General features: G+C 31.4%; 4 protein-coding genes across 7 annotated transcripts in view; all 4 read left to right on the forward strand.

Moving 5' to 3' along the window:
• The first annotated feature begins 327 nt into the window (after positions 1–327).
• LOC111370799 (autophagy-related protein 8C) lies at positions 328–3885 on the forward strand. The gene is made up of 5 exons (XM_022992669.1): positions 328–485; positions 1565–1620; positions 1724–1776; positions 3442–3560; positions 3643–3885. The coding sequence occupies exons 1-5, from the start codon at positions 449–451 to the stop codon at positions 3735–3737; spliced, it is 360 nt and encodes a 119-aa protein (XP_022848437.1). The 5' UTR covers positions 328–448; the 3' UTR covers positions 3738–3885.
• Positions 3886–14067: 10182 nt separating this feature from the next.
• Positions 14068–17959, forward strand: LOC111370800 (probable tetraacyldisaccharide 4'-kinase, mitochondrial). 4 transcript variants are annotated; one of them, XM_022992670.1, is made up of 8 exons: positions 14068–14339; positions 14607–14730; positions 15045–15278; positions 15777–15926; positions 16075–16284; positions 17037–17096; positions 17289–17369; positions 17579–17959. In XM_022992670.1, exons 1-8 carry the CDS (start codon positions 14158–14160, stop codon positions 17732–17734), a joined length of 1197 nt encoding a protein of 398 aa, XP_022848438.1. In that variant the 5' UTR covers positions 14068–14157; the 3' UTR covers positions 17735–17959. The 4 variants fall into 4 exon arrangements, with proteins under 4 accessions (XP_022848438.1, XP_022848439.1, XP_022848440.1 ...); XM_022992671.1 differs by having other exon boundaries at positions 16075–16128; XM_022992672.1 differs by lacking the exon at positions 15045–15278.
• An 808-nt stretch (positions 17960–18767) lies between these two features.
• On the forward strand, positions 18768–21153 carry LOC111370156 (GDSL esterase/lipase At5g55050-like). Its single transcript, XM_022991853.1, has 6 exons — positions 18768–19644; positions 19767–19891; positions 20004–20222; positions 20303–20552; positions 20681–20773; positions 21125–21153. Exons 1-6 carry the CDS (start codon positions 19404–19406, stop codon positions 21151–21153), a joined length of 957 nt encoding a protein of 318 aa, XP_022847621.1. The 5' UTR covers positions 18768–19403.
• Positions 21154–22128: 975 nt separating this feature from the next.
• Positions 22129–27762, forward strand: part of LOC111370801 — a 9884-nt gene continuing 4250 nt past the window's right edge. Inside the window, exons 1-9 of the mRNA XM_022992674.1 lie at positions 22129–22302; positions 22409–22476; positions 23126–23326; positions 23864–23961; positions 24349–24542; positions 24688–24863; positions 25961–26302; positions 26398–26462; positions 27664–27712. Of these exons, the coding sequence (XP_022848442.1) occupies positions 22194–22302; positions 22409–22476; positions 23126–23326; positions 23864–23961; positions 24349–24542; positions 24688–24863; positions 25961–26302; positions 26398–26462; positions 27664–27712 (1302 nt within the window). The 5' untranslated portion in view covers positions 22129–22193. The remainder of the gene's footprint in view (positions 22303–22408; positions 22477–23125; positions 23327–23863; positions 23962–24348; positions 24543–24687; positions 24864–25960; positions 26303–26397; positions 26463–27663; positions 27713–27762) is intronic.

A 27762-nucleotide genomic window follows, 5' to 3' on the forward strand; every position in this document is an offset into this window, starting at 1 on the left:
TTTTTCCTTTTTCATTTGGTCTTTTGCTTTTTTTATTTGTTCTTTAACTTTTTCATTTTTTGGTTTATTTATTTATTTTGTTTAAAGAGTAAGATTGTCATTTTACACAAATTTATTAGATTTTTGAATGAAAATATCAACATGGGCTAGGTTTGCTAATTGTTCAAAGGTTAGAGAAAAATATTGGGCAAAAGAAGATTGGGGTAGGTATGTTAATTTTCTCAAAAGTTGGGGACGAGTAGTGCAATATACCTTAACACAAATTTTTGTGCTATTACCCTCTTACCACGTTTTCGTCACGGAAAGGATAAGTTTCCTTTTCTTATAAATTAATTATTAATTTTCTGTTTTTTCCCCTCGACTAACAAACCCTAGAAATTGCCCCTTCTCTTTTGCCTTCGTCTCGCAGTTGAACTAATCGTCCGAATTGTAGCTTTAACGAGTCGCAATGGCCAAGAGCTCCTTCAAGTTGGAACACCCACTCGGTAAATGCACTGTTACCTTTTTTCTCCGGTTACCTGCTCGTTGATTAACGCCATTTTCGAATTTTGATTCTTTTGCTTTGATTAATGGATTGCATGTGATTAATTTGGAGCAATGTTTCTTTTGAACTTCTGTGGCGTGAATAATCTTTTTTGTGCGTACTTGTGCAAAATTCATATTGAATGGGACTTGGTTGAGTGAAACTTTTCGAATATGGTGTGATATGTTTGTTTTTTTGCTATTTGTATTGTTGCACGAGAGGAAATAACTGTTAGATAAAAATTCACAGGATTGGAATAGAGATCACAAAATATAAATCGAAAACACCAAAAACAATATAATCTCGAACTTGTATCAATGAATGGCTTGAACACGATATTGTTGTCCTCAAACGATATTTGCGCCTTCTCCTATGAATTTGAGATGCTTCGAAGATTGTTGGCAAATGGTTTGCAGGATTATAACAAGTCTCATAAGGATTTAAACATCAAAACACAAGTGCAAATCCTAGAAAATTTGATGAACACAAATGATAAATATGAATATGGCTTTTAAAGACTTTGATATTTGATTTTGGAAGTAATATGGAATCTTGATGGTTTTTTGTACTGTATTTGCCTTCAACATGAATCCAATATGTATAGGCATACACCACATTCACGAAATGGTACCAAACTTTAAGGCAAAAGTCATCAATTTTGAATTTACAACGGGAGAAGACGGCCTCCAACAGCCAAATAAATATATAGTCGTGAGGTCGCATGGACCAATTTATTTATTTTTATTTATTATTATTTTTTTTATTATTGTTGTTGTTTAATTTGAACAACAATATCACATCAATAACATGAATGGATGATTTGTTGTTATTCCTAATGAATGTTGAATTTTTAATCAGAGTGCTTTTCAAAATTTAATTCCTTCCAAATGCAAATATCTTCTTCTTGGGTAGGTGAATTTTAATTCTCATATATCCTATTAAGTTGAGAACATCTCACTTCTTCTATACATAATTTTACATTTTTGGGGAATTTACATTGTCATTCTTAATATCTAATGATATTAATTCAAAATTTTACAGAGAGGCGACAAGCAGAAGCTGCTAGAATCCGAGAGAAGTACCCTGATAGAATCCCGGTATTGAAGAATTCATTTTTTGCGTTTGAGACTTGTAGGGTACCTGATATTTCATCTTGTCCTTCTACTTGTTCTATTCTTATTATCTGCTTCTGTTATTCAGGTTATTGTGGAGAAGGCAGAAAGAAGTGATATACCAGAAATTGACAAGAAGAAGTCAGTTATCTTCAATATCTTTTTGATACTTGGTTCTAGTTGTTGAAAATATCTATGGTTAAATGTGTTTAAATTTTTATACTGCCAATATTCTTTTCGTTGTTCTGCTTTTCAGTTGGCATAGTTTTGGAAATAAAGCTGATCTCATTACTATTGTTATAGTTACGGCCTGTCTATCAAATTCCGCTTTTGCCTTTTGATTTGGTCATCATCCTTTTGTTATTTTTGGATTGTTTTTATTTTATTTTATTTAGAGTTGGGTTTGTATTAATGGGTTGGCGCAAGCCCTTAGCTTTAGGTTTGTTGGCTTGTTAGTTATTTATTTTATGTTTTATTAGTTTAATTGGGTTGTATTTATAGGCTGGCCCTAGGCCCTTTTATGCTTTAGGATTGCTCGTGTTCTCCTATGTATATGGATGTGTACTTTAACTTGAAGGAGGTTGATGAATTAACGAAATAAATTTGCTTGGTGATCAAGTTTTCCTCCCTTTCTCTTGATTCTTCCCCTTCTGGTTTTCTCCTCAAGTCTTCTTCCCCCTTTCTCTCTGGTTCCTCCTCCCCCCTTTTTGCTGCCTTTCTCCTTCTCTTCCTCTTCTCTGCAACTTCATATCCTGCTGCTTACATATATGATCGCTACTTGCTAAATTAACTATTAAATGATTTAAGTGATTCCTAAGTTCAATCCATTGATTCTACATCACTTTTGCTTCTTGTAGAAGAGTTTCATGCGAAAACTATCTTTGTTGGTTTTCGGAACTTAATTTCTGAAAAAGCTTCCTCTTCCGAAAGAGCTTTTAGAGGAAGCTACATTGGGCAATCTTCCTCTATAAACTCTTCTAAACGGAAAAAAAAAAAAAAAAAAACACACTTTTATAAAATTAACCTAATGGGTCCAAAAGCAACTTCCAAAAGCTTCTTTTGGCTTCTCAAAAGTCATGCCACATGGGCCTCTTACTGGACAGATCCTATGAGTGGTATGGTTGCAGATAGATTTTAGGGTACATGAATTATGGTTCTAACATACCACATATTGAAGAGATAGGTTTTATGGGGCCTTACTGAACAGATCCTCTGAGTGTTATAGTTGCTGATAGGTTTTATGGTACATGAATTATTGTTATAACATACGACATATTGAAGATGGGCATCTTTTAAAGACCTTTCTACATGTATACCAAGGTTTACATAAGGGATTATATAATGCTGTACTCTACCATTTGCTAGTTTAAAACACAGTTAACTTTTTCATCAAGTATTTTCCCTCTACATCATTTTCAGTAATCACTTATGTATTATTTTTATGTACAAGTAGCAAAATCTATCTTTTAAAGTTTTGTGGTGACAACAAACTCCTACCCAGCATCCCAGCCCAACAACCGCTATTTCTATCCCTGCAGCATTTCTCTCTCTCTCTCTCATTGTTGGTGGTGTCAATGTTTTTGAAGTGTAAAGCAGGCCTTTTCTTCCCAATTTTTACAATTGATTTGGCATAGGATGCCAGTCAATTGTAAACTGTGTAACCGTGTAAGCCCTTAAATTGCTTTTCTTCGTTCTTTTTCTTACTAATAACTCAAAAAATAACAGGTTCGATATGATAGATGCAGTCATTCAGTTAAATTTCCCTCATTAACTCATACGCAATATTTTCAATCTTGATTTATACAGATATCTGGTTCCTGCTGATCTGACCGTTGGACAATTTGTCTATGTTGTCCGAAAGAGGATTAAGCTCGGTGCTGAGAAGGCAATTTTTATCTTCGTCAAGAACGTTCTTCCTCCAACTGGTGAGTACAACATTCAATAGTTTTGACGTTGCACAAAATATTTCTGTTGTTTTCGAGCATTTTATTGTTCGTGCTATTGCAGCTGCTATGATGTCTACCATTTACGAGGACAATAAAGATGAGGATGGTTTCCTATACATGACTTACAGCGGGGAGAATACATTTGGAACATACTGATGAGGAAGTTGAGTTGAAACATGTATAAATTCCCTTTAATAATCCTCTGGATACTATCGCTACTTTGTTTATCGAATGTTTATATTTTGCTACTTTTGTTATGGATGTTCTGCTTCCTTATTTATCTATACATTTGGAAGTTTAAGCTTATTGTCTTCAAGAAAGATCATTTGTAAGGACAATGCTATATGCATATAATTTTTTTTTTCTAATCATTTACTCATAATAGGAGGTGGGACCATATTTGGGAATTTCTATATTCAAGCGGGGCCTCTGTGTGTTGTGAGAAGGGGGACAAATTTCGGTACCCACAATTCGGTACAAATAGAATTATTCAAGAAATAATCCTTGATAATATAACAAATGAGTTTTTAGAATAAATTTATGAAGACTTAATAATGTTAAATACTTCAAGTCGAATATACACTGCCAAGCACTCGGTAACATATATCAAAATTTCTTTTAATTTTATCCTCTTTAAAATAATTATTTTCAAATTTACTCTAAAAAGGAATGAATCTTGAACGAGTAAATTTAACCAATAATCACTGAACTTTACACTTGATTACTACTTGCTCACTCATCTTTCACAGATTACTGAATGATCACTCATCTTTTCATATAATTACTCATTCACCACTCGTCTTTTCAAATAATTGGACGACTTTTACAGCAAATTTTCGACGACTTCCGACCACAAAGAATGTCGAATTTTGATACCGTTGGAAAGCCCACGATATCCTCTTCAATTACCACCCAAAATCTCATTATAACTCCAAGGGATTCGATCGAAAAATTGTCTTAAAAGTTGCCCAAAAATTTTGAAAATCTGCCCAGATTTTCAGATTTGTTGGACGACTTTTAAGGCAATTTTTCGACAACTTTCGACCATCAAAACTATCGAATTTTGATACCATTGGAACACAATGTTCTCTTCAATTACCATTCAAAATTTCCCCATAACTCCAAAGGGTTCGGTCGAAATAAACCCATAAAATCAGCATCTTGAAAATGCGAAAATCTGGACAAAGTTCGGGATGCTGACTTTGTGAGTTTATTCCAATCGAATCCTTTGGAGTTATCGGGGAATTTTGAGTGGTAATTGAAGAGGACATTATGGGCTTTTCAATGGTATCAAAATTAGATAGTTTTGATGGTCGAAAGTTGTCGAAAAATTGCCTTAAAAGTCGCCCAAAAAATTTGAAAATCTGGGCAGATTTTCAAAATTTTTGGGCAACTTTTAAGGCAATTTTTCGATCGAATCCCTTGGAGTTATAATGAGATTTTGGGTGGTAATTGAAGAGGATATCGTGGGCTTTCCAACAATATCAAAATTCGACATTCTTTGTGGTCGGAAGTTGTCGAAAATTTGCCGTAAAAATCGCCCAATTATTTAAAGAGACGAGTGGTGAATGAGTAATTATATGAAAAGATGAGTGAGCATTCAGTAATCTATGAAAGATGGGTGAGCAAGTAGTAATCAAGTGTAAAGTTCAGTGATTATTGGTTAAATTTACTCAATCTTGAACAATTATCTTTAAACACCTACTTTCAATTTTACCTCTCTAAATCGTTTATCCAAACAAATGCTTTTTTTTTTTTTGGTTAATATACAAGTAATTTTATTCTTTTGAACTTTTTTTTAAAATGACTCGATAATAAAATTTGAAGCATGAATAAGATTATTTTTAAAATTGTTACGAAAAATATCGAAAATTATTTAGTCCCTATTTGTCATACTTTAACAAATTAAATTATTTACTATAATAACATTTTACATCATACATTCACATCATAAAATATTCTACATACAAATTAATAAAGTTTATTAATTTTAACTGCACATTTAAATAAAAAATAAAATTCAAAACTCTATAATTCCTCTAATGACGGGAGACAAACGGGCTATTACGGGGCATTTTTCTAAATGGCCTATCACTATTCATTCTTGCTAAAATGTCTATATTACCCTTAATGAAATTGTTTGCCATATTTTTCACAAAATATCCAAATTTATTGGAATAGTTTCAAAATTCTTCTATTTCTCTTATTTCGAATTTTAATATATAATTCCATCATTTGATCTAATAAATTAGCATAATCTGTAATATAATTGTCATATAATTCTTGAAGATTATCATATTCCTTAGATGATATATCCATAGTCTCTAGTTGAGAAAAAATATTTTTTATTTTTTCTAATAGTCTTTCTAACAGATTATCTAATCCTTTGATTGTATAGCCTGGCATCATATAGATTATTCCTTACAAGCTTTATGATAAATAATAATAACATGATAGATAAATTTTTGCAAACATGATAAGTAATCATCCCTACGATTCTTTCAAGATATTAGAAGAATTCTTTCTAAATTTAACAAAGACAATAATTTTACCATACTTTTGATCTTAAATCTGTATTCTTAGATTCGAGTGACTTTCAGGCTCTGAATCTGCAAACTGCTCCCTCAAACGGCCTTTTGCCTTAATGGAAATTTTGCTATTTCAATTTCTTGCCCTCACTGTATCTTTTCTTAGAATTAAGAATAAGGATCTTAAGTAGAGAAATTATCTCTTTATTAAAGTAAGAAAGAAATTATCTTCTTCAATCTGTCAAGAATCTACGGGATAGAAAGCTTAGAAACTCATATTTTTCTGATATCAAAATATTGGAATTTTATTTCTATAATGATTTATACAAGATTTATATTGTATACAAGGGGTTTCCAGAAAAACTGATTTTAAAGAAAGTTTAAGGAAAGAGAATGGTTTCTAACTCGTGATGCCCCATTCTTTCCCCAAAGACCTCTATTTATACATGAAACTTGCTATTATTAGTATATTACATCATTGCATACATCAGAATTTGAAAAAGGCTCACATGCCTTTATATTCTTTTCCTCCTGGGGTCTACATTTTCACATGCGTTTTTTTCTTTTTCATCAAAGGGACATCTTTTCCTCTATTATTGCATCTCCATCTTTGGCTCCATATACAGGTGGCTAGATACTTTGGTAGTGGTAGGTCCCCTTCCATTCATCTTTTAGCAATCTTTTTAGTCTTGTCTGCATGTGGGGCACTCTCTCAATCTGCATAATTCTTGGATTGTTGTAGGACTTCCATTAATTTGATGAGTATCAAATTTCTGGATATATTCTTTCAAAATAGTAGATTTTTCTTTTCCATTATTCGTAAGGAGTGTCCATCCTTCATATTGACACAAGCATCTGAATTTTTTATCATATAAGTTTTTTGCAATATTGTAAAGAACTTTCATCCCCAAAGCTCTTCGGAATTTTATCCATGATTTATTGATTTTGGGCAATGGTTTATTATTTCGGCCAACTTCAATCTGAAAATCTCGGCCAAAATATCCAATTGTGATAATATGTTCAGTAGGATAGTATATTTTTTCATCAACCTCGGGACTTATTGAATAAATTTGATATAAATCGATCTCCCTTGGGCAAATTTTGAACTTCTGCCCTGAATATATCATTAAATTTTTCAATTTCTTTTAGATCTTTTCCTGGATAGATTAAATCCAGAAATCCATAACCTGTTGCCATTTTGACCATGAAAGGGTCTGCATTTTTGGTAATTATTAATCTGGGATAAACATGATTTCCTGATGCAATAAAATATGATTCATTTTATTCCAATTCATAAACAATTTTGGCAAATGATCTATATTTTTCTTCTTTTGATGATAAAGGGGTATCATCATCTTCATCAGTTTTGATCCTGATAACTCTTGTATGTTCATCACCATTTTTTATAGTCACCTTCCAGGGACTTGCTATATCTCGTTTGATATTGCTTGGTCCATTGCTGCTTCCTGGCTGTGTACATGTTTGTATTTTTGAGATTGTATCTATTGGTATTTCCTATTTGGTATTTAATGACTCAAATTGTGAAGTAATATCATCAATTTTATCATTCCATTCTTTGGTATATTTGAAATGAGAATTAGAGACTTCCACCAGCAATTTGACATTTTGTTCGATAGATTCTGCCATTTGCTCTAATTGATCAATTCCAATTTTCATATCTTCTGATTCCTCCATGAGGAATTTCATTCGTCTTTTGACGTCTATTAATGAATTTTTGATATTATCCATCTCCAAATTCGATATTCCTACTCAAAAATTCTTCAAGATAATTATTTATTCCTTTAATATAAACAATATCAAAATTGTAGAATGATAAATATGCTTGTCATCGGTATAGCCTTCTATATTGAGGTTCCATAGGTAACTTATTTCTAATAAGTCTTACAACTTGAGAATTATTATTTTCAACAATAATTTTTTTAGATAAAAGGAATAATGAAAACTTTTTTATTCCTCTAATAATTGTTAAAAAATCTTTTTCATGAGTAGGATAATTTATTTCTGCTTGATTAAAAGTTCCACTTGAATATCTGCATATTTCATTTAAATCTGTTTTTAATATAGCTGCCCAATATTTATTTGAGACATTGGTATTAAAATTAGATTATCTTTTTCATCTGGTAACCTTAATTTTGGTAGATTTTTACATTCTTCTTTTAATGATTTAACAATTTCAGTATGTTCTTTATTCCAACCTTTAGTATTTGTTTTCCTAAGTAAAATTTGTATCTTATGTCTCTTTTTTGCGAGATTTTCAATAAATCTTTCAGCATAGTTTAAACATCCTAAAAAATTTTGTATTTGTTTTTTGGATTTTAATTCATTTGAAAAGCTTTCTATCTTTTTAGATATATGATTCTGTAATTTTATTCATTTTCTATCTATTGATAATTCCAAAAAATCTATTTCTTGTTTCTCAATTATAGATTTCTTTTTAGAAAGTACAATTCCTTCCTTTTTGCATTCATTTATGAATTATAATAAATGATTCCTATTTTTTTTTTTATTATTAGAGCATATTAGTATATCATCTATATAAACAATAAGAAAATCACTAAACTTTTTAAATATATTATCCATTTTCCTTTGAATTATTTGAGATGCATTTTTTAAATCAAATGACATAACTAATCATCCATATTTTCCTTGAGGTGTGCTAAAAGCTATATATTGTATATTGTCTTCTTCCATTTTTATTTGCCAAAATCCTGATTTACAATCAAATTGGAATAATATTGTTTTCATTTTGCAAGGTTTATTAGGACTTCTTTATTTGGTAAAAAATAACCATCAAATTTAGTATATTTATTTAATTCCTTATAGTTTATTACCATTCTAGTTTTTTCTCTAATCTGCTCAGAATGTTTCATAACCATAAAAACTGGACTACTATAAGGTCCATTACTGAGTCTAATTAACTTTTGTTCTAATAGTTCTTTTATTTGAATTTTAAATTCTTGCATATCCTGTAAGGTATACATCATTAGTCTAACTCTTATTATAACATTTTCTGTTAATTCTATTTTAGCTCTAGGATGATATGATTTCCAAAATAATAATGAATTTTCTCCATAAATTTTCTCTAATTGTTCTATGATTTTTTCCATACTTATTTCTATTTCAGTTTTTAGGATCTTTTTATATGATAATTTTTTATTTTTTAATTCATCTTGTACTATTAGTCGTTTTTCTCATTTATCACCACGCTGAGTTGGCTGAACTCTGTAGGGTCTAAATTCTCTTGGTATTTTTAATAGATGTGCACAAGGTGTTTGTAACATTATCATGTAATTATTTTGTTTATAATATTGAAATTGTTGAATAAAGTCATTTCCTAATAATATATCACATTCTCGTTTATTATAATTGTATACTTTATTTATTATAACCTACTTACTGCCAAGTATTTTATTAACTTTTTCAGCACTGTCAATTATTTTAGTGCTTTCTCCAGTCACTCCTGTTATTTTTATTTTACTATTTTTATTCCATGATTTTATTAAGAAATTTTTAAAAATTGTTATATCACTTCCTGTATCAATTAAGCCACAAGTTGTTATATTTGTTTCAACTACAGTAACTCGTATATATACTGCTAATGAAAAACTTATTTGATTATTCATCCACTTCCTATTTTACATAATGTAGTGTGTCCTTTATGAGTTATATATAACCCTTATCTTTTTATACTATAATTTTCTAATTCATTTAAGAAACTCATTCCTAATAATATATGAGGTTCAATATCGATACTTTCATCCAAATAACATAGTACTAAAAGATCAATCCCTCCTATTTTATTGGTACCTTTACCTTTAATTCTATAATATATAGTTGTCCATCAAAATTCTTGTATTCATATGGTTTTATCTTGTAAGTCATTAATCCCTCATTTTTATTTGCAGCCATATGACATTCATCAGCTCCTGTATCTATTAATATATTTGGTCCTTTTATATATCTTCTACCGTTGAAATATTTTCCTTCTATTTTCATATTTCCAATATTTCCATGAGATTTTATTTCTTTTATACCACTAATTTATCCTAAATATTCCTTTTTATTAGGTAGTCTAAGACTTTTTGATTTCTTTATCAACCTTCCATTGTGAAATATTATTTCATAATCTTCTTCTTCTTTTTCTCTTAACTCTGTTATTTCAGGCTTATTTTTAATTATATTAAATTCATATTCTTCTAGAATAAGATTTATTTGTTTGTTTGGTTCCACTATTTTACTAATATCCTTACATTCCTTATGAATTTCTATGTATGATTTATTGGAATAAATATTCTCATAATCAGAATTAGTAAATGTATATAATGCCCTATATTCCATAGTCATAATTTGGTCTCTTGGTTCCATTATATGTAATTTGAAATGTAATCAAAAGACTTTATTAAAGTTTTTATCCTTCAATGAGACACAATATTTTGGGTAGCAAGTAAATATTAACTTTTGATATATTAAGTTTCCTTCTATAGTTCCTAAATGACCATCTTCCAGATTTATAATTTTTCCATCATGTAAACTTACAGTTAATGGTGAATCTATTCCTTCCCTAAATAAGGATTTAAACATTATTTGTATTCCTGCTAAATAAACATAATGGAACTTTTCACTATATTTTTTACTTATTTTTTATAATAATTCTGATACTGTACTTTTTGTTAAAAAATTTATTTTATGTGTTCCTTGAGTAGTCCTAACATCTATAGTTTTTTCAATCTTATAGTATTCATTTATTGCTATTCTTTCACTTCTCCATATTCTATCTAGAATTTTCCATTTTCCTATTTTCAAATCTAGGGATAACTTCTGTATTTTCTTAAATTTATTATTATCAAAAGTTACTTTTAATTCATAACCTTCTATTCCCTCATATTCTTGAATTTCTATATTATTATTTTCTATTTCTTCAATTTCTCTATTCAGATTCTGATCCATAATCTTTTGAATCTGCTTCACTTATAAATATTTTTTGATTATTGTAATGTTTAATATCAGATATTTCACTTAATTCACTTTCTATTTCAAAATAATCATTTTGTAATATTTTCACTTTTTTCTTTGTGCAATCAGGACTTTTATGACCTATTTCTCCACAATTCCAATACTTATATTGCTTTTTTATCTTTCTTATAATGTTTATTTTTTTGTATATTATTTTTCCTTTTATAATATCTCCTTCCAGGTTTTATGTATTTTTTCTTAAAGTTTCTGTATTTTTTAAACTTTCCTTTTTTATACTTTATTTTATTTTATTTTTCAGAATTACATTCCCATCTTGTAGGTTTTTCCATATTTTCACAACATATTCTAGTTAATTTTCCTAATTTTTTCAATAATTGTTTTGTTGACATATATATGAAAGTCTTTCAAACAAGAATTTTATTCTTGATCATGATGTTCTAGGTATTCTTATATTTTCTTTAATATATTTTTCAAATTCTATTTTAAAATATATTGCCCATAAACCTGATAATTTATTGTAATACATATTTTGATATACTTCTTGATTCTCATTACTATAAAATTGAGTATAATAGTAATCCTTGAATTCACAAGTATATTCTTTTATTTTACACATATCGCAAATTGTTAAATTAATTAACTTAACTCTTGCATTATTTTTTTCTCGTATTGCTTCTTCTTCATAATTTCTTAACCAATTTTCTCCTAAGAATTCATCTGCAATATATTCTACTAATCTTTCTATTCCTAGTTTATCTGACTTCATTATTTTTGTTTGTACATTTCTTTTTATTAATGATTTTGTATCACTACTAATTCCTTTCCACCAATTTCTGACATTTCCTTCAAAAGATGCAATTAAAAAATCTATTTTTCTTTCAGTATTTTCCCATGTATCATCTTTATTATATAAAAAGAATAATATCATTAAATCTGCCCAAGTTATTAAGGCTTTCTTAGTGTCTATTTTGCAATCTAAGTCGAATTTTGTTCCTTCATAGTTAACAGGTTTAAAATAATTATTATTTAATTCAAATCTATTACTATATTTATTTCCTTTAGGCATTTGTTTTTCTCTAATTTTATCATAAAATTGTCTATATGATTTATTATACATAGGAGCATAACTTTCATCTGGATCTATTGATTATTGTTTAGAGATTCCTACGGGATTATATCCTCTTCCAGTATTCATTAAGATTTGGTATTCATCATCTATACTTTCTAAACTTAAATGATCAAAATTATCTATAAATAGATCTAATTCTTCATTCATTCTCTTTGTCTTGGTTTTCTTCAATTTTTTGTTTACCTATCATTTTTTCTCTAGATTCCTCTTTTTCTAATATTTTAGGTAATATATTTTTTTCTAAATTCGCCATCCATGCTTCCTGTTTCTATTATTATATTTTTTCTTTCAATATGTTTTTTCCCTATTCTAGTTATTTCCTTTTCTATAAATTTTTATCTATTATATTATTCTTTTCTTCATTTTCGTTTAATTTTCTGACTTCAAGTTTCAATATATTTATATCATTTCTTGCTTCTTTTATTTCATTCTTTATTTCTTGTACATCATTTATTAATGTTCTTATTAAATGTTTAATTCTTCCATATGTTCACTAATTGACATTTTCTTTTATCAATTTTTTGATTAACAGTAATAAAATGCTATATACTCAGCATTTTTACAATCTCTTATCAATTTATTATACTTTTGTTTTATAACTTCAATATTTGTTAGTTCTTTTAATTTTTCATAATACATTGCTTTTTCTTTATACGTTTCTTGTTTTAATTTTAATATTTGTTTTTCTTGAGTTTTAGTTATATCTCCAGGTATTAATAATTCATCTAAAATTTTATTATTTATTAATCTTATTCTTCTTAACTTTTTTTCTAAAATATTTTTAGTTTCTTCTATTATATTTTTATAATGATTCAAATATTTCTCTAAAGTATAATTCATTTTCAAATATTTCGATAATTATTTCATATGTTCGTCTATCTTTGATAAATCCTACAATTAATTTATGTAATATTTGTTCATTTATTTCTCTAGGTAAATTCCTAATTACATATAATGTTATTATTTTTAATTTATTAGGGATAGGGTTGAAAAATATATAACATCCTTTTTCTTCAATACATTGATAATAATTATTTATTTTTATGATTTTTCATGATCTATATGGTTCTGATACAAACAAGATGGGTGCTACTATGAGCGAACAAAAATCTAAGAATCTAATATTCTAAAAATTCTTTTATCTTTGTTTTAGTTAATTTATTTGTTATTAAGCGTATATAAAATCATAAGGTAAGGTTAAAAACTAATTTTTTGTATGCTTGTGGTAATCTATTTTTTATTGGTCTTTTCATAAGTTTTTAAGTAATTCTTCAAAATCTAGTAATGTTTGAGAATTTATAATATCAATGTCTGTTATCATACCTATTCTGTTCTAAAAGGTATATATTTTGAGATATTTTTCTTTATTTTTTCTAATTTGTTTATGATATCTTGTATATCTTTTATGATTATTGATCTTACAATTCATTTCGTAAAATTTTCTAATAAGTTTTCTTTGAAACATTTTAATATTTCTTGTGATGCATATAATTATTCTTGATATCCTATCTTATTAATTTCTTGTTCAAACTTAATTTCTTTTTTATTTTTAACAATCTTTTTTATATTATATGATCCTCTCTTATATTTGGATTTTTTCATTTTATAATTATTCATAAAAATTAATAATTCTTTCAAATTTTTAGAAAAATTACTTGTTAATTTTTTAAAGACTTAAATAAAAGATTTTTATTATGAAATAGGTTATTTTTAATATTTATTTAAGGATATTTTAGATAGTTACAATTGTTTAAAAAAGTCAATAGTTAATTTGAAAAATGGCATCTTTTATTTTATTTGGATCAATTTCATGTATTTGCCCGATTACAAAGGCTCTAGTTCCCATAAGCGAAACTCTTGCAGGAACTAATTAACTCGTTCCAATGATTTCCTTGCTTTTCCCCTCTGCTCATTCGATTCTTGAATGGAAAAACTGAGAAGAGCAGTGAACCAAGTAGCATATACGCCTCTCTCTCAAAGATTCTCCAGTTTGTCTCCGCTGCAACTCTCTCTGATCCCACTTCTCTCCTTGGCTTCCAATCTCTACAGGTTCGCTATTTCCCTCCGCCACCGCCTATTCCGCCTCAACCTCCTCACCGTGTATCGGTAAATTCTTGAATTTCCACAATTTTTCTGGATGTACTATAATAAAATGTTGAAGAAAGCATCCGTATTAGACTTTTTTTACTGCTTATTTCCCATTAGGCTTACTGGAGTCTGTTGCCCTTTTGGATACCGAAAACCCTGAAAGTTTTCAACTTTTTCATTTCCAGTTTCTTGATTTATTTGTGGGATTACATTTATTATTATAATGATGATTTTTAATATATAAATGCTGTTGATACTATGTTTTTTGTATTACTGAATGGTAAGGTTGCCAGTGCCAGTGATTAGTGTTGGGAATTTGACATGGGGAGGCAATGGAAAGACTCCAATGGTGGAGTTTGTTGCGCGCTTGTTAGCCGATACTGGAATACCTCCTCTTATTCTTACAAGGGTCTCTCTCTCCCTCCTTTCTTCTTTCTTTCCATTTTTTTGGCAGTTTGCAGGGTTGCACGAGGTGATAACCTTTTAAATTGCTTTTAGCTATGTATAATTGGCGTTATAGAGTATTTTATCAATGTCAAGTTTAGATAGACGGAACCTTTATCCTCCTACTTGATTCTTCACTGTTCCTCGAGTTTCTAAGACATTGAAGACATCTAAGTGCAATTTGTAAAGAATCCTTATGCCTATGTAATGATGGACTTTTCCGTATTCATTTGCAATTTTCTTAAAATAGGAAAGTGGGAAAGATTTTCTCTTTTTCAGGGTTATGGTGGTGCGGATGAAGCTAAAATGCTTCAGAGGCATCTGTGTGGGACATCTGCTAAGATTGGCGTGGGTGCAAATCGAGCTGCCACCGCCTATAGCTTTCTTAAACAATATGGTTACATGAATCTTCACAATAGTACATACTATGAGAGGCTTCTGTCCCATGAAAAAGTGAACAATCATTCTAACTCAGGACATATTGGTGCTGCAATCCTAGATGATGGAATGCAGGTATTGGTTCCATTTAGTTTCAGAAGATTGATGCTAGCATTCATGTCCAACATCTCCAATATATGGCTTATGGCATGTTTAGTGGGGTGGATTAGAGAGTATGGACAACAATAAGGAAGAAACGAAGCTAAAATCTTGTTCATCATACTTAACACTAACCATGCACTTGGATTTTTCTTTCGAAATTATTAAATCCTTAACTATTATTCCTTCAACTCTCTCTCATTCGGGGTGAATGGGAGTTTGAGGAGGAGGAGACTAGAACTTCCTTGGTTTTCTGCAATTTTGCATATGAGAGCCTGTTCAACACTGATGCTTTGTAATTTCTGTTATTTTCAAGTTTTCACTAATATATTGTATCGATCACCTTTCTTGATTGTCTCTGCATATTTTTGAAGTTGGACTTCTCAGGTAGATCATTCATAAAATTTTAAATATCTAACATAAGGTTGGATTTGACTCGCTCATGTTTGTGAACTGTTCTTATTTGGAAGACAGCATCTGAGTTTATGGCGTGACCTAGAGATTGTAATGGTGAATGCAATGATGCCGTGGGGAAATGGTCAATTACTTCCACTTGGACCTCTAAGGGAACCTTTGACTGCACTCAACCGAGCAGATATCATTGTCATCCATCATGCAGACTTGGTATGAAAACATTTACCCATCTAGTTCTGTCTTTTATTCATTCAATTTCCCTTATCCTCATGGTATATGCAAATATTATATTTTTGTTTGCACAACAAGTAGTAAAATTCAGATATACCATGGATTATAATATAAAGGAGCCTTACAGGTTGCAAAACATGATATTGAAGCCCTTGAATCAACAATTCGAGAAGTTCAAAAGGTTCTCCCTGTATTCTTCACTAAAATGGCTCCGTCACACTTTTTGAGAGTTGGAAACATGTCTAGTAGAATTCCACTGAATGTTGTAGACAATAAGATTGTATTATGTGTTTCTGGCATCGGATTTGCTGACTCCTTCATTCAGAGGATAGAGGAGGTAATCTTTCTCGGTTTTCTTATTTTAATTAAGGGTGTGTTTGATAGCAAGGAAATTCCATGGAAAATGGAATTTGAATTCCAACTTTCCATATTTTGGGTGTTTGATTGACAAAAATTTCCTTGGAATTCATTTTCCACATTTTTATGCCACATAAAGATTTTCCATGTTTTGGAATGGTGAGAATTCATTTTCGAAGATTTTTTTTTCGTTTATTTTATTTTTTGTTGGCAATGGAAACAAATTTTAAGAATTATTGTAAAAAAATATTTCCATTTGATTTGCAATTTTCATGTAAAACAAAGTCAAACGAACACCAAAAGATAGTTTTTTTTTTTTTTTTTTTTTTTTTTTTGGGAAAAAAAAAAAAAAAAAAAAAATATTTGTTTGACCTGCCGATGTGGGTAGGTGGGTAACATAATTTTTGCCCACCGTGAACAGGGTTAACAATTTTCATATAAAACAAAACCAAACAAACACAAAAAAACACTTTTATTTAAACATTTTTTAAGTGGAAAATTATACTAGTCAAATACAATAATTTACAATTTTCAGGAAAACAATTTCTAGACAATTCAATTCACTGGAATTCGTTTTCTTTCCACCCAAATTCCATCTTTACAATCAAACGGACTCAAGTGTATTTGTGCAGATACTTGACTATCTTGAGATAAAAATTTGACACAAAAATTTGTTGTGTATTTGAAGTACCAAAGTACTTTACGATTCTAATGGTGATTAACTCTTTGTAGATGGGACCAACAATTGTAGATCGGCTAGACTTCAGTGACCACCATTTATTTCAACTCGAGGTATCTTTGTCTTCTGATATAAGCTTTGTCTCTATCATCATTTCTGTGCTACGAGGATATTATGACTGAGTTGATGTTCCTTAAAACCACAATTTAATTGCTTTTGTTCCATATCTTCCACTTTCTTCAATGTTCATTGATGTTCCATTCATTTGGTAGTTTCAAATAACTTTCATGTTTCCTTAAACGTAGGACCTTGACATGATAAGTGCAAGACTTGAAGAACTTGAATCCAAGTTTGCTACTAAACCAGTTGTCATTGTAACTGAAAAGGTGAGCGGATCCTTGGCAATTTATTTCAGAAGAAGCATCAAATTAAACCACCTCTGTATATCGTTCATACCTCTTTTGAAATATATTTCCTGTATAAAATTGTAACCTGATACTCACCGAAAGGGGTGAGGTTAACTTTTTTCCTGGATGGGGCATCTTGTTTATGCAATGAATTCATAACTGAACGGAATAATATTTTGTCCTTTTAGGATTATGATCGAGCTCCAAATGTTCTTGAAAATTTGAAGCCATTTGATGTTTTGGTACTTTGTTGTAACCTGCAAATTCTGGCTCATAAGGGAAGCACAGAAGATGGCTTCAAATTGATCATCAAGCAGCATCTAAAGCAAGATGATCGGGTGTAGATATTTCTTAAACCTCAATTCACATCGGTTTTTAGTACTTTCAATCCTTCCTTCTGCTTCTACTTGTGCTCAATGAGTTATATCGTGCTACTTTGAGATTTCATTATATTTTCTTGTTGGTTAGTAGAATTATTGTTATATTTCTTTCAAGTATGAACTTTGATGAGACTAGATGTAAAAGATTTACACTTCTTTAGAATTCATTGTTACCATCTATCTGATGCTTATCTTGTCTCATTTTAATTCCATATTTGGATAGACAAGAATCTATGTAAGTTAAAAGGGTGCTTTTTAATGATACAAATTTATGGAGCCACTCCTTGGAGGAAGAACCCAGTGTACGCAAGGAGAAGACCTCTCTGGAACCCATTACCCTAAATCGATTATATTATTTAGAATAATGTTAGAATGAGAGCTGACACTTGATTGCTATTTGCTAGCATGAGCACGAGGAAGACTCGCGCGAGATTAAGAATATAAGGAAGTCTATACGAGAGCATGATGTTGGAAGAAATTTTATGAGTTTTGCTGTTTTATCGGGTAGGGGTTCACCAACATCTCACAGTAGGTGGGTCCCATGTAGGACCCGCTTGTGTAAAAAATCACTTGTATAAAAAATTGGTCAAAAACCCGTCCACCTCGCATAATGTGAGTGCTCGGTAGGGGTTTCTACCCTGTGCCTCAAGGTTGGTTCAAATTTTATATAACTTAGTCAAGACATGACATATAATTATAAATTCATTGTAGTCGCCCCCAGGGCATATCTCCCAACGGCAAAGCGGAGAGCGGATAGGGTTCAGCGCGGCAGTGTGCAGAGTTCGATTCCCCGCAATGTGGAATTGGCTTTGTTGCAAGCGGGAGTTACCATATGGGTTAACAGCCTTGGCCTATCCATGTGCTCTCCACTCTGGCTCCTGGGAAGCACATCCTGCGATTTACCTCCTCCACGATGGCCCAGGGCAGGGTCGGTGGGGGCCCTTAGGATTGGGGTTCAACCTTTTTTTTTTTTTTATAAATTCATTGTAGTCTGTACTTTCCTTTGACTTGTATACAAATAATGTGTAAAAAACCCAAAAAACTTGGAATAGCATAAGACTAAAAAATGAGTCAATATTTCATGTGCTAACAAAATAACATTAGGTACTCGTCCAATCACTTCACTCGACAATGTAACCCAAAATAAAATTTCAATGAGTCCAAATTTGTTGCCTCAATCTCGAATTTACAATGATGTGTCAAAATTTAATTGGCGAGACAGAACGTGTCAAACGAACTAAAATTAATATGACCATTACTTTGAATGTTGTAATAGTGAATAATACATGTAATTTCGAATTTAAATTTATTAAAAACGGAACTTATCTATTATTTGTCTTAGTTGGTGCGTTTTATCCCTTTATTATAAAGTATATAATATCTATAACTCATTCACTTTGAAGTTTGAATACAAGATTGATTCCATGTGTGAACGTCACCTTCAAACATGGCTAAATACAAGAAATAGTATAGAAATCTGAAGAAGCTAAAACTGAATTCAATCAAGGTTAAATCTGCTTATGCGAAAATAATTGATTATTTAACTTCTCACAATCCCTTTAAAAGCCAAACAAATTCGATTATTCCATCAACTTTCTGAGATAAAGAGGGAAAATTAATCATAATCTCTATCATGGCCAATTTTTCTTGCTTTTTTCTCTTTTTCCTCGTCCTTTATTTCGCTAATTCTTATTCGAAAGCGCAGAGCGTGCCGGCAATGTACGTGTTTGGCGACTCCCTAGTCGACGTTGGCAACAACAAATACTTAGCGCTCTCCGCTCTTCAAGCAGATTTCCCTCACAACGGGGTCGACTATCCCGGCGGAATAGCCACGGGAAGGTTTTCTAATGGCAAGAATTCTGCAGATTTCTTAGGTGACTTTTCATGCATTAAAGCCACATTAACTAGTACTCGACCGAATTAGATGGAGATATAGAACTATAAACAAGATTTTAACTCCTTTTTTTTTCCCTCTTATTATCGTCTTGTTTGACAGCTGAGAAGTTGGGTCTATCGACAGCCCCGCCATATCTTTCGCAACCTAACGATGTTTTCATGAAAGGTGTAAGCTTCGCCTCGGGAGGAGCCGGAATCTTCAACACCACAAATGAGGACGTTCTTGTAAGTGAATCGAACACGCGACTTTCATATCTCCAGACTCCAGTCAAACGCTCTCCCAACTAAGACATCGCCGTAAACGCGAAATCTAACTCGATTTATTTCTTTATTTCAGAAGCAAACAATTCCATTGCCAGTCCAACTAGGGTATTTCTCTCTAGTTCATCAAAGGCTTGTGAAAAAACTGGGAACAGCCAATGCCCAAGAACACTTATCAAAATCACTATTTCCAGTCGTAATCGGGAGCAACGATCTAATTAACTTTTCGAAATCTGGAAATTCTCCTCAACAATTTGTTAATCACATGGTTTCGTCACTCAAAGAGGTGCTCAAGGTAACATAAATTTCGTTATTCAGTACACGATTATTTAAGAGTTCAATTTTCACAACTTAAAAGTAATTTTATGGATTCAGAGATTATATGGTCTAGGGGCACGTAAATTTTTGGCTGTTGGGACAGCACCAATTGGCTGCGCCCCAAAGCAAAGATTTCAAAGTACAAGTAATGAATGCAATGAAGAGGTGAATTCCTTGTCCAAAAAGTACAACATAGGACTCCAAACAATGTTGCAAGAATTGAAATCGGAGCATAAGGACTTGCACTACTCCTATCTTGATGCGTATAGTATCTTTACAAACTTTATCGACAATCCCGCAACTTACGGTATGTGTTGTATTAAACTCATAATCAAATAATGATTTCGAGAACATTAGAAGACTGTTCATGAATTTCTTATTGTGACGTTTTTAGATTATGTTTATCTAATCTAAGAAATGAGTTCGGTTTTCCAGGTTTCAATGAGACTAAGGTTGCTTGTTGTGGATTAGGGAGATTGAGAGCCGCGCTTCCTTGCACGCCTGTTTCTGATTATTGTTCCAATAGAAGTAATCATATTTTTTGGGACATATATCATCCAACACAAACAACTGCTCGCACTTTCATTGATATTATTTTTAGTGGTTCACATGTAACACCCATTACTGTCCAGCAATTGATTGCTATATAAAATGCATACAACAATATGTACACTAAACACAAAGTATAAATTCATTGATGTTCGAAATGTAATTCAATCTATATTTTCGATATTTGTACACTTTTTTTGTTAGGTAAAATATATTTTTCGGTATTAAAAAAATGAAAAAGAAGTTGAAATCAATCATGTTAATTTTAGTATTTTATTTTATTTAATATTACATATATAATATCAACATATGAGAATTGTGTATCTTCAGTCCACTGCAAAGAATGGATGAGGTCTTGAAAGCATATAATAGATGTGAGATTCCATTAATATTTAAATAAGTTGTTTAAGAAATAAATCAATTAGTATATTGAAAAAAAAGTAGGGCATTGACAATTATCGAAATTAATCAGACGTTTTTAAATTAACAAATTTTGATGCCAAAAGCGAACGTTTCTTGCCAAACATCGAAGACAAAATGCATCTATATGTTGAAAAAGGTAAAAGTTTATCAATACTTGTATATGGGATTGTGCAAGTTAATCATGAAGTTCACCTAAACCATTGAATCGATTTGGATCGAGTCGATTTGGATCGTGTTCTGCCAGTTGGCTCGATACATGGTCCAATTTTTTTTATTTTATTTTTTGAAAATTGGACTTTAAATAGGAAAAATGTCTTGAAATCGATCAAATTGACCCGAAGGGTTGGTTTAGTGAATGAGTTGGGTTTCAACCCGACCATGCCCAACCCTATTTCTTGTGCAATCCCATTGTTGGGTAAAAATCTAGCACGAATGTTTGCTACCAGACGACAATGACAAAATGCCCCAATAATCTGAAACGGGAGTAATACAAGTTTATCAGTACTTGTGAATGAACTTGAGCAAAATAAGCTTGAATTCGATGATGTGATAGTCGACTTGCTATTTACTAGTCTCGTATTCTAATTTCTTTTGTTTAGGTAGGCAACCCATATTTTATTTCTTTTACACATTAGGTGCATATTTCTAAATAAATCCTGTCCTACTAAACCTATGTTTGTCTACCATTATTTCAAACTTTTTTTTTAATAAAATATTTTGAACGTAAAATTAAATCTTTTTTTATTTTTAATCAAACCTTCTCCAATAATTTATTATTTTAAAACTCATTTTCATCGAATAATGGTAGACAAATCGTGTCTAAATATATTAAACGCGTTAGTTAAACCCCAAAACGCGTGTGATGACTTTAGAAACGCGACTCTACCCGTGGTGTACTTCAGCCGGTACTTCTTTAAACATAGCTAATTTGATTTCGTGTCCGGATGCTTAACGTACGCACCCGCCGGAGCAGGAAATGGAGACATCTTTTGTATCCAAAGCAAGGACAGCCTTCCATTCAGCTGCGGCTAAAGCGGAGAAAGTCTTCACGGACATTAAAAAATCTGATTTTATTACCCATCGAGGCACACTCACTATAATTTCATTTACTATTTTAAGAATTCATTACAAAAATTCATCCACGTTGTTTTTTTTTTTTAATTTGATTTTGGAAATTGGTTGGAATTGTAGAGGATATAGATAAACAATCGCCGATTGAATCGAGGCCGGAGTATACGAAGGACGGGGATGAATCTAAGGTGATTAAATTCCTTTGAATTTGAATTGGATCACGTTGTTTGATTATGGTAAATGTAGAACGAGCTGTGTGGATTTTGATAGTTTTTTGTATGCGGCTAGTTTCGTGTTTGGGTTGATCAGAAAATTGAGAGATGAAAGTGGATTTAGAGTTTGACTTTGATCTCCAGTTGTATTCATGGAAGCGGATTTAAAGTTTGACTTTGATGTCGACTTGCAATTATGCCAGTTTTGTCAAATTTTAGGGTCGTTGTTCTAAATTATTGATATTTGACAGTAGAAAAATTATAATACATATTTCAATTTGGTTTGCTTGCGTCCTCCTGTTGTTGTTGTTGTTTCCTTTTGTTTTTGGTGTAAGCTACATGGAGTCTTATTTGCATGACACAAGTTTAAAAGTATAGCTATTGGCAATTCATGTCATTTTTCAATGAATAATGTAATTTGAATGCACATGGAAGTGGAGTCATTGTCACATTCTCCAATGAATTAAAATGCATCCTAACGTTCTTGGAGACCCTGCAGCAGTCCATATGTAGGGCTTACAAATAACATTACTCTTTTTCAATTGCTTCAACGGAGTAGTGTTAGACTTTTTCTGCATCATGTTAATGCATTGCTTTGAGTACATAATGTAATTTGATGGTGCAGAGTTGTCAGGAACTGACGAATCAGAGGAGCAGGCCAGCGCCAATAAAAACAAAACAGGACTGGCACGAGAGATTAAGGAATATAAGAATAGGGAAAAAGGGAGCTGAGGATACTGAGAAGACAGAAAATTCCACAATGGCATATGCAATTTTTGATGAAAATTTATACTTCATGAGGGAGAGAGAAATCTCTGAATCTGAGGTATTTGTTTCCATATACTTTACTATCACATAGGTAAATGTTTGATTGCCATCTTCACTCATCCACAATGCATGGGGGGAAGTCGAATGTAATTTTTGTTACTCATTCTGCCATTCCATTAATGGAAATTGCAAAAATTTATAATGTTGCTAATTCTCAAAACTTGTTTTATTTAGATTCTGAAAACAGACTATGCCACGGCATGTGGATAATAGGAAGCATTTACTTGGAATGTGGGATTTCCTATTCATTCAATACACAGAAACACTTAAGAAGCGAATAATATTAACATAAATTTTTACTGGTTGAAATGTGAATATAATTTTCATGGCATTGTTGGCTATGATTTATTTTTTATTTTCTATTTTTTATAACAGCATTGGAAATTATTCAGTTAACAATGACTTTTTCAACTGTATCTATTTGTTTGAATAGTCATAATTTTGAATAAACTGGAAAGTATTTATAATTTTTATTATTCAACTGAAATAACAGTTTCTTCAACGTAGTTTATTGCAATTGTTTGATATCTTACAGGATTCAAAAGTGGGAGTTGCATTAGAAGGTTCAAATGCTGTAAACTCTGATATCATTCCATCATCAGCTGTTGTGAGACAATTGGCTGTGGCTATCGAGTAAGATCTTGTGATGTTTGGAACTTCCTCGATTTTTGTTTAGTTTTTCTGATTATTTACTTACACAATTTTCAGGGTTAGAATCATTGAGTTTTATTGTCTCAACTTCCCTACTTCGTCAGATTGTATTTAGAACTAGTCAACTCATCTTTATTTATGTGCTATTATATGGAGAAACATTTGGTTTGTACATGTTAAAGCTTCCTATATTATGAAATAATTATTTAAGAGAATCATTCTCTCTCCAGCTTTCTGGATTAATTGATATGCAAAATCTATTTATTCTAATTTCATGAAATGGTTGCCAATGTATTGAAATTCTTACATGTTCATTAAGTATGTTTGAAAGTGGCTATGGTACTTAGTTTTCCTTTGGCACCTTTTCAGTGCTGGATTAGTGTACAACTCCATGAAGGATCTCCTTGCTTCTTCCAGAGGCTCTTCACCTATCAGAGAGAGAGCTAGCTTAAGCTTCTCAGCAATGAAGTCAATAGTATTACGTGAAAAAGAAGATAGGATAGCCAGTGAGTTTGGTGCTGATGAGAGAGTTCTTTCTCTAATCAATTCACTGCTAAATGCAGGTAGATAGCCGGGATACTCTGGAGTCTGGAGAGCATCTTCTTTCTTTGTGTCTTGTCTTCTGAAAATTCTGATTCACTATTTTTAGTTTTGCATTATTCTATGATGATCTTCGCTTTTAGTTTAATTTATGCAAGATATTTGTAGGACATTTTTTGGGGAGGACTTGCTCTAGTTTGGAAGAAGATACGAATACAGCATCATTAATTAAGGATATTCATGGTGCTCCTATTGAAGGTTTTGTCGTTAAGCTCGCTGAAGCTGTTGGTTGTCTAAAGACCCTGCAGAAAATGGCGTCATTTTGGTGCAGAGTTGTTGCCGAAGTAAGTGGATTCCAAGGAATTTAAAATTTTGAGATCCATGTGCAGAATTGCATCTGCAGAGGAAGGAAAACTACATTTGTCCATGTGTCAAATATGTTGCTACATTTTTTACTCCTTGACTTGGTTTCCCTTGCTTGCATGTATGAATACTTGATCAGACTGTCTAACCAATTGAGATAATACATCATTGTGCAAACCAAATTTCTGTTTTGCTGTCTTTGCTACTAAAGTTTTCAAAGCTTGTCGTGTGTCATTGTACGCTGAAAACTGAAGTCGCCAAGGGCAGAATCTTTCCTACTAAATTATTCTTAAAGTTATGCTTCTTTTAAGATTAGGAAATATGTGTATCAGGTATGAGAATTTTTTTGAAGAGGCTTATTTCCTCTTTTAGGAATTATGACAGACCAATAAATAAAACACGAGGATTAGAATGCGTGAGAGATTATACATAACGAGGGTCCATTGACTGGCTGGAAGGAGAGTGTGTGGGCTAACTAGGTTTGAGACAGAGCAGCCATTTTCAGTGTACAGGTCAAAGGTTACTTGCCTACTCCATTGTCCTAGCATTCTTACTTATAGAGGATCTATGATCCATTTCCAATACAAATCCAAAGACCTGGACACAGGTAGAAGATTGGGGAAAAAAGGTGACTGGATTCTAAATCATGGTCGGTCAACATTTACCTGTGACAATAAGATAGTTTTATTTGCATCAGCATCCAAAAGCCTACTTTACAAATAAAAAGGTGCAGTGTTGACGTTATAGGTTAGAAACTACCCTTCAGAGTTGTTTTTTATTTTTATTTTTTACACATTAGGTGATGCAATCTGTATGACCTTCATTTCTTCTGATGCATAGAACATCTGTATACTTTTAGATAGAACAAGAGAATTTTGCCTAGAGGACAAGTTGTTAACTGGCTAAAAACTAAAAGAAATTATTTCTCTAACTACTCAAAAAGGCATAATGGCTGATTTACTGATCTTAATGTACCCACCAGCCTTCATTGAGCAATATTTTAATATAATATGTTCGTGCTTTTTCTCTTCAGTAAGTTATCAGCTAATGAAGTACTTTTGAATCATTTACCATGCAGCTGAGAAGACGTTGGTCCGAAAGGCAATATATTCCTGGCATTCCACCTGATGAGATCCCAGACCTGAATTCGTGTCTTCTACATCAACAGTTACAGGTCATCAACTGTTGCATTTCGCGAAAAATACGCTGGTTTGCTGCCTCTGAGTCACTAGAGTCTGTTGTGGGTCAATCTAGCTCAAATATTGAGTCTTCATGTTCTGAAGGCACAGTTCCCATAGTTACTCGTATGTATGCTATGACTAAGTCTGGCGAACTTGTTCTTCGATTAGGAGCAGATAAAGAATGTGACAACTTAACAATGCTGGAAACTAGTGAACCTATATATACACCTGTGACTCAGGTTTGGTTGATAAATAGAGTATGCAAAATTGTGAAATTATCTATAGGCTTTAGATTCTTCTCCCATGCTAAGTTTATGCGTATTTATGTATGTAGGAGTTGCCTTTGTTAACAGAAGATCTTATAAAAGAAACAGAGGATTTTGTACTACGAACTGGCAGGTCAGTAAAAGTAAATAAGCCTTGGAATGATTTGTTTCCCTCAAATCAGAGCGTACTCCACAAGTTCTGAAAGGAATCCTGGTATATGATGTTCAGATAATAAGAACTTATAAATTCTCATACAGACGTATTGTTGCCTACTAAAACATGTTTCATCAACTAGTTCTCAATTGCTAAATTATATGTGATGTTGATGTTGAATGTAAAATAGCATGTCTTGTCGATTGAAAAGAAAAAGAGAGAGAAAGAACTTAATTCACTGATGCTTTGATGATATGGAGTTTCATGTTTACCTTGTATAGTCGATGTAATTTATTGCACACAATACGTTGAATTTACAATATTTACTGATATTCTAATTTCTAGTGAAAATGTCTTATTATCATCTTATGTTTTATATAGAACACAATATTTGTCAACAATTAGTCCTCAATGAACTATTGAATTTCTTTTGGAACTCTGAAAAAGGAAGGATAAAATAAAAGACAGATAATTATATGTTTATTGAGGGCATTTAGAGCTTATATAATGACTAAGTAAATTGATGTCCTTTAATTTTGATATGTTATGAAATTGATGTAGTAGTCTTCTAAATGTGATCGTTAATTATTTTGATCCAGATGTTATCCTGTGGTTTAATATCTACTGTTTTCTTGATCCTCTTGGTTTCAGTGTCAAAAGCTCACACATTCATTCATATGTCAAACACCGTAAACCAGTTTATACTAAAACTTATTCATTCACTGACCCACTTACTTTGTGCAGTTTAAACCTGAACCAATTGAAAAATAAGGATTGTCAAACTGATCTTTATGAAACTTTATATTGTAAAATACAACAACATATTAGATCAACTTAAATAAAAGAAGAGAAAACATTAGATTGACTTCTAAGTTAATCAGTTATTTTGTTTCTTTTGATCATGTATATGAATGTTGTGCATGCTGATCCACTATTTTCTTTTCTAATTAGGGTGAGATATCAACTCCAAATTTATCTTTGGTTGGAAAATTTTGTTCTGATATCTCCGTGTTCTCCACCTGTTTTTCTTCGTGAACTATGATTCTGTTCGTAATTGTTGGTTCAACATTCTATATCTGCTTATTGTTCTATTAATGACATTGAAGATAACCGTTTCAATTATTTTTCATTTCCTCCAATGGCATTTTATGACACTAGTTGCCTGTTTTTATTTGCTCAGCGTTGGTGCAGGATGTTCTCAACTCCTTTCCGACATGCAGGCCTTTAAGGTGAAGTTTCACACACACACACACACACATACACACACGAAACTTATATA

This window comes from Olea europaea, chromosome 21 (assembly GCF_002742605.1).
Source record: "Olea europaea var. sylvestris chromosome 21, O_europaea_v1, whole genome shotgun sequence".
Classification (NCBI taxonomy): domain Eukaryota; kingdom Viridiplantae; phylum Streptophyta; class Magnoliopsida; order Lamiales; family Oleaceae; genus Olea; species Olea europaea.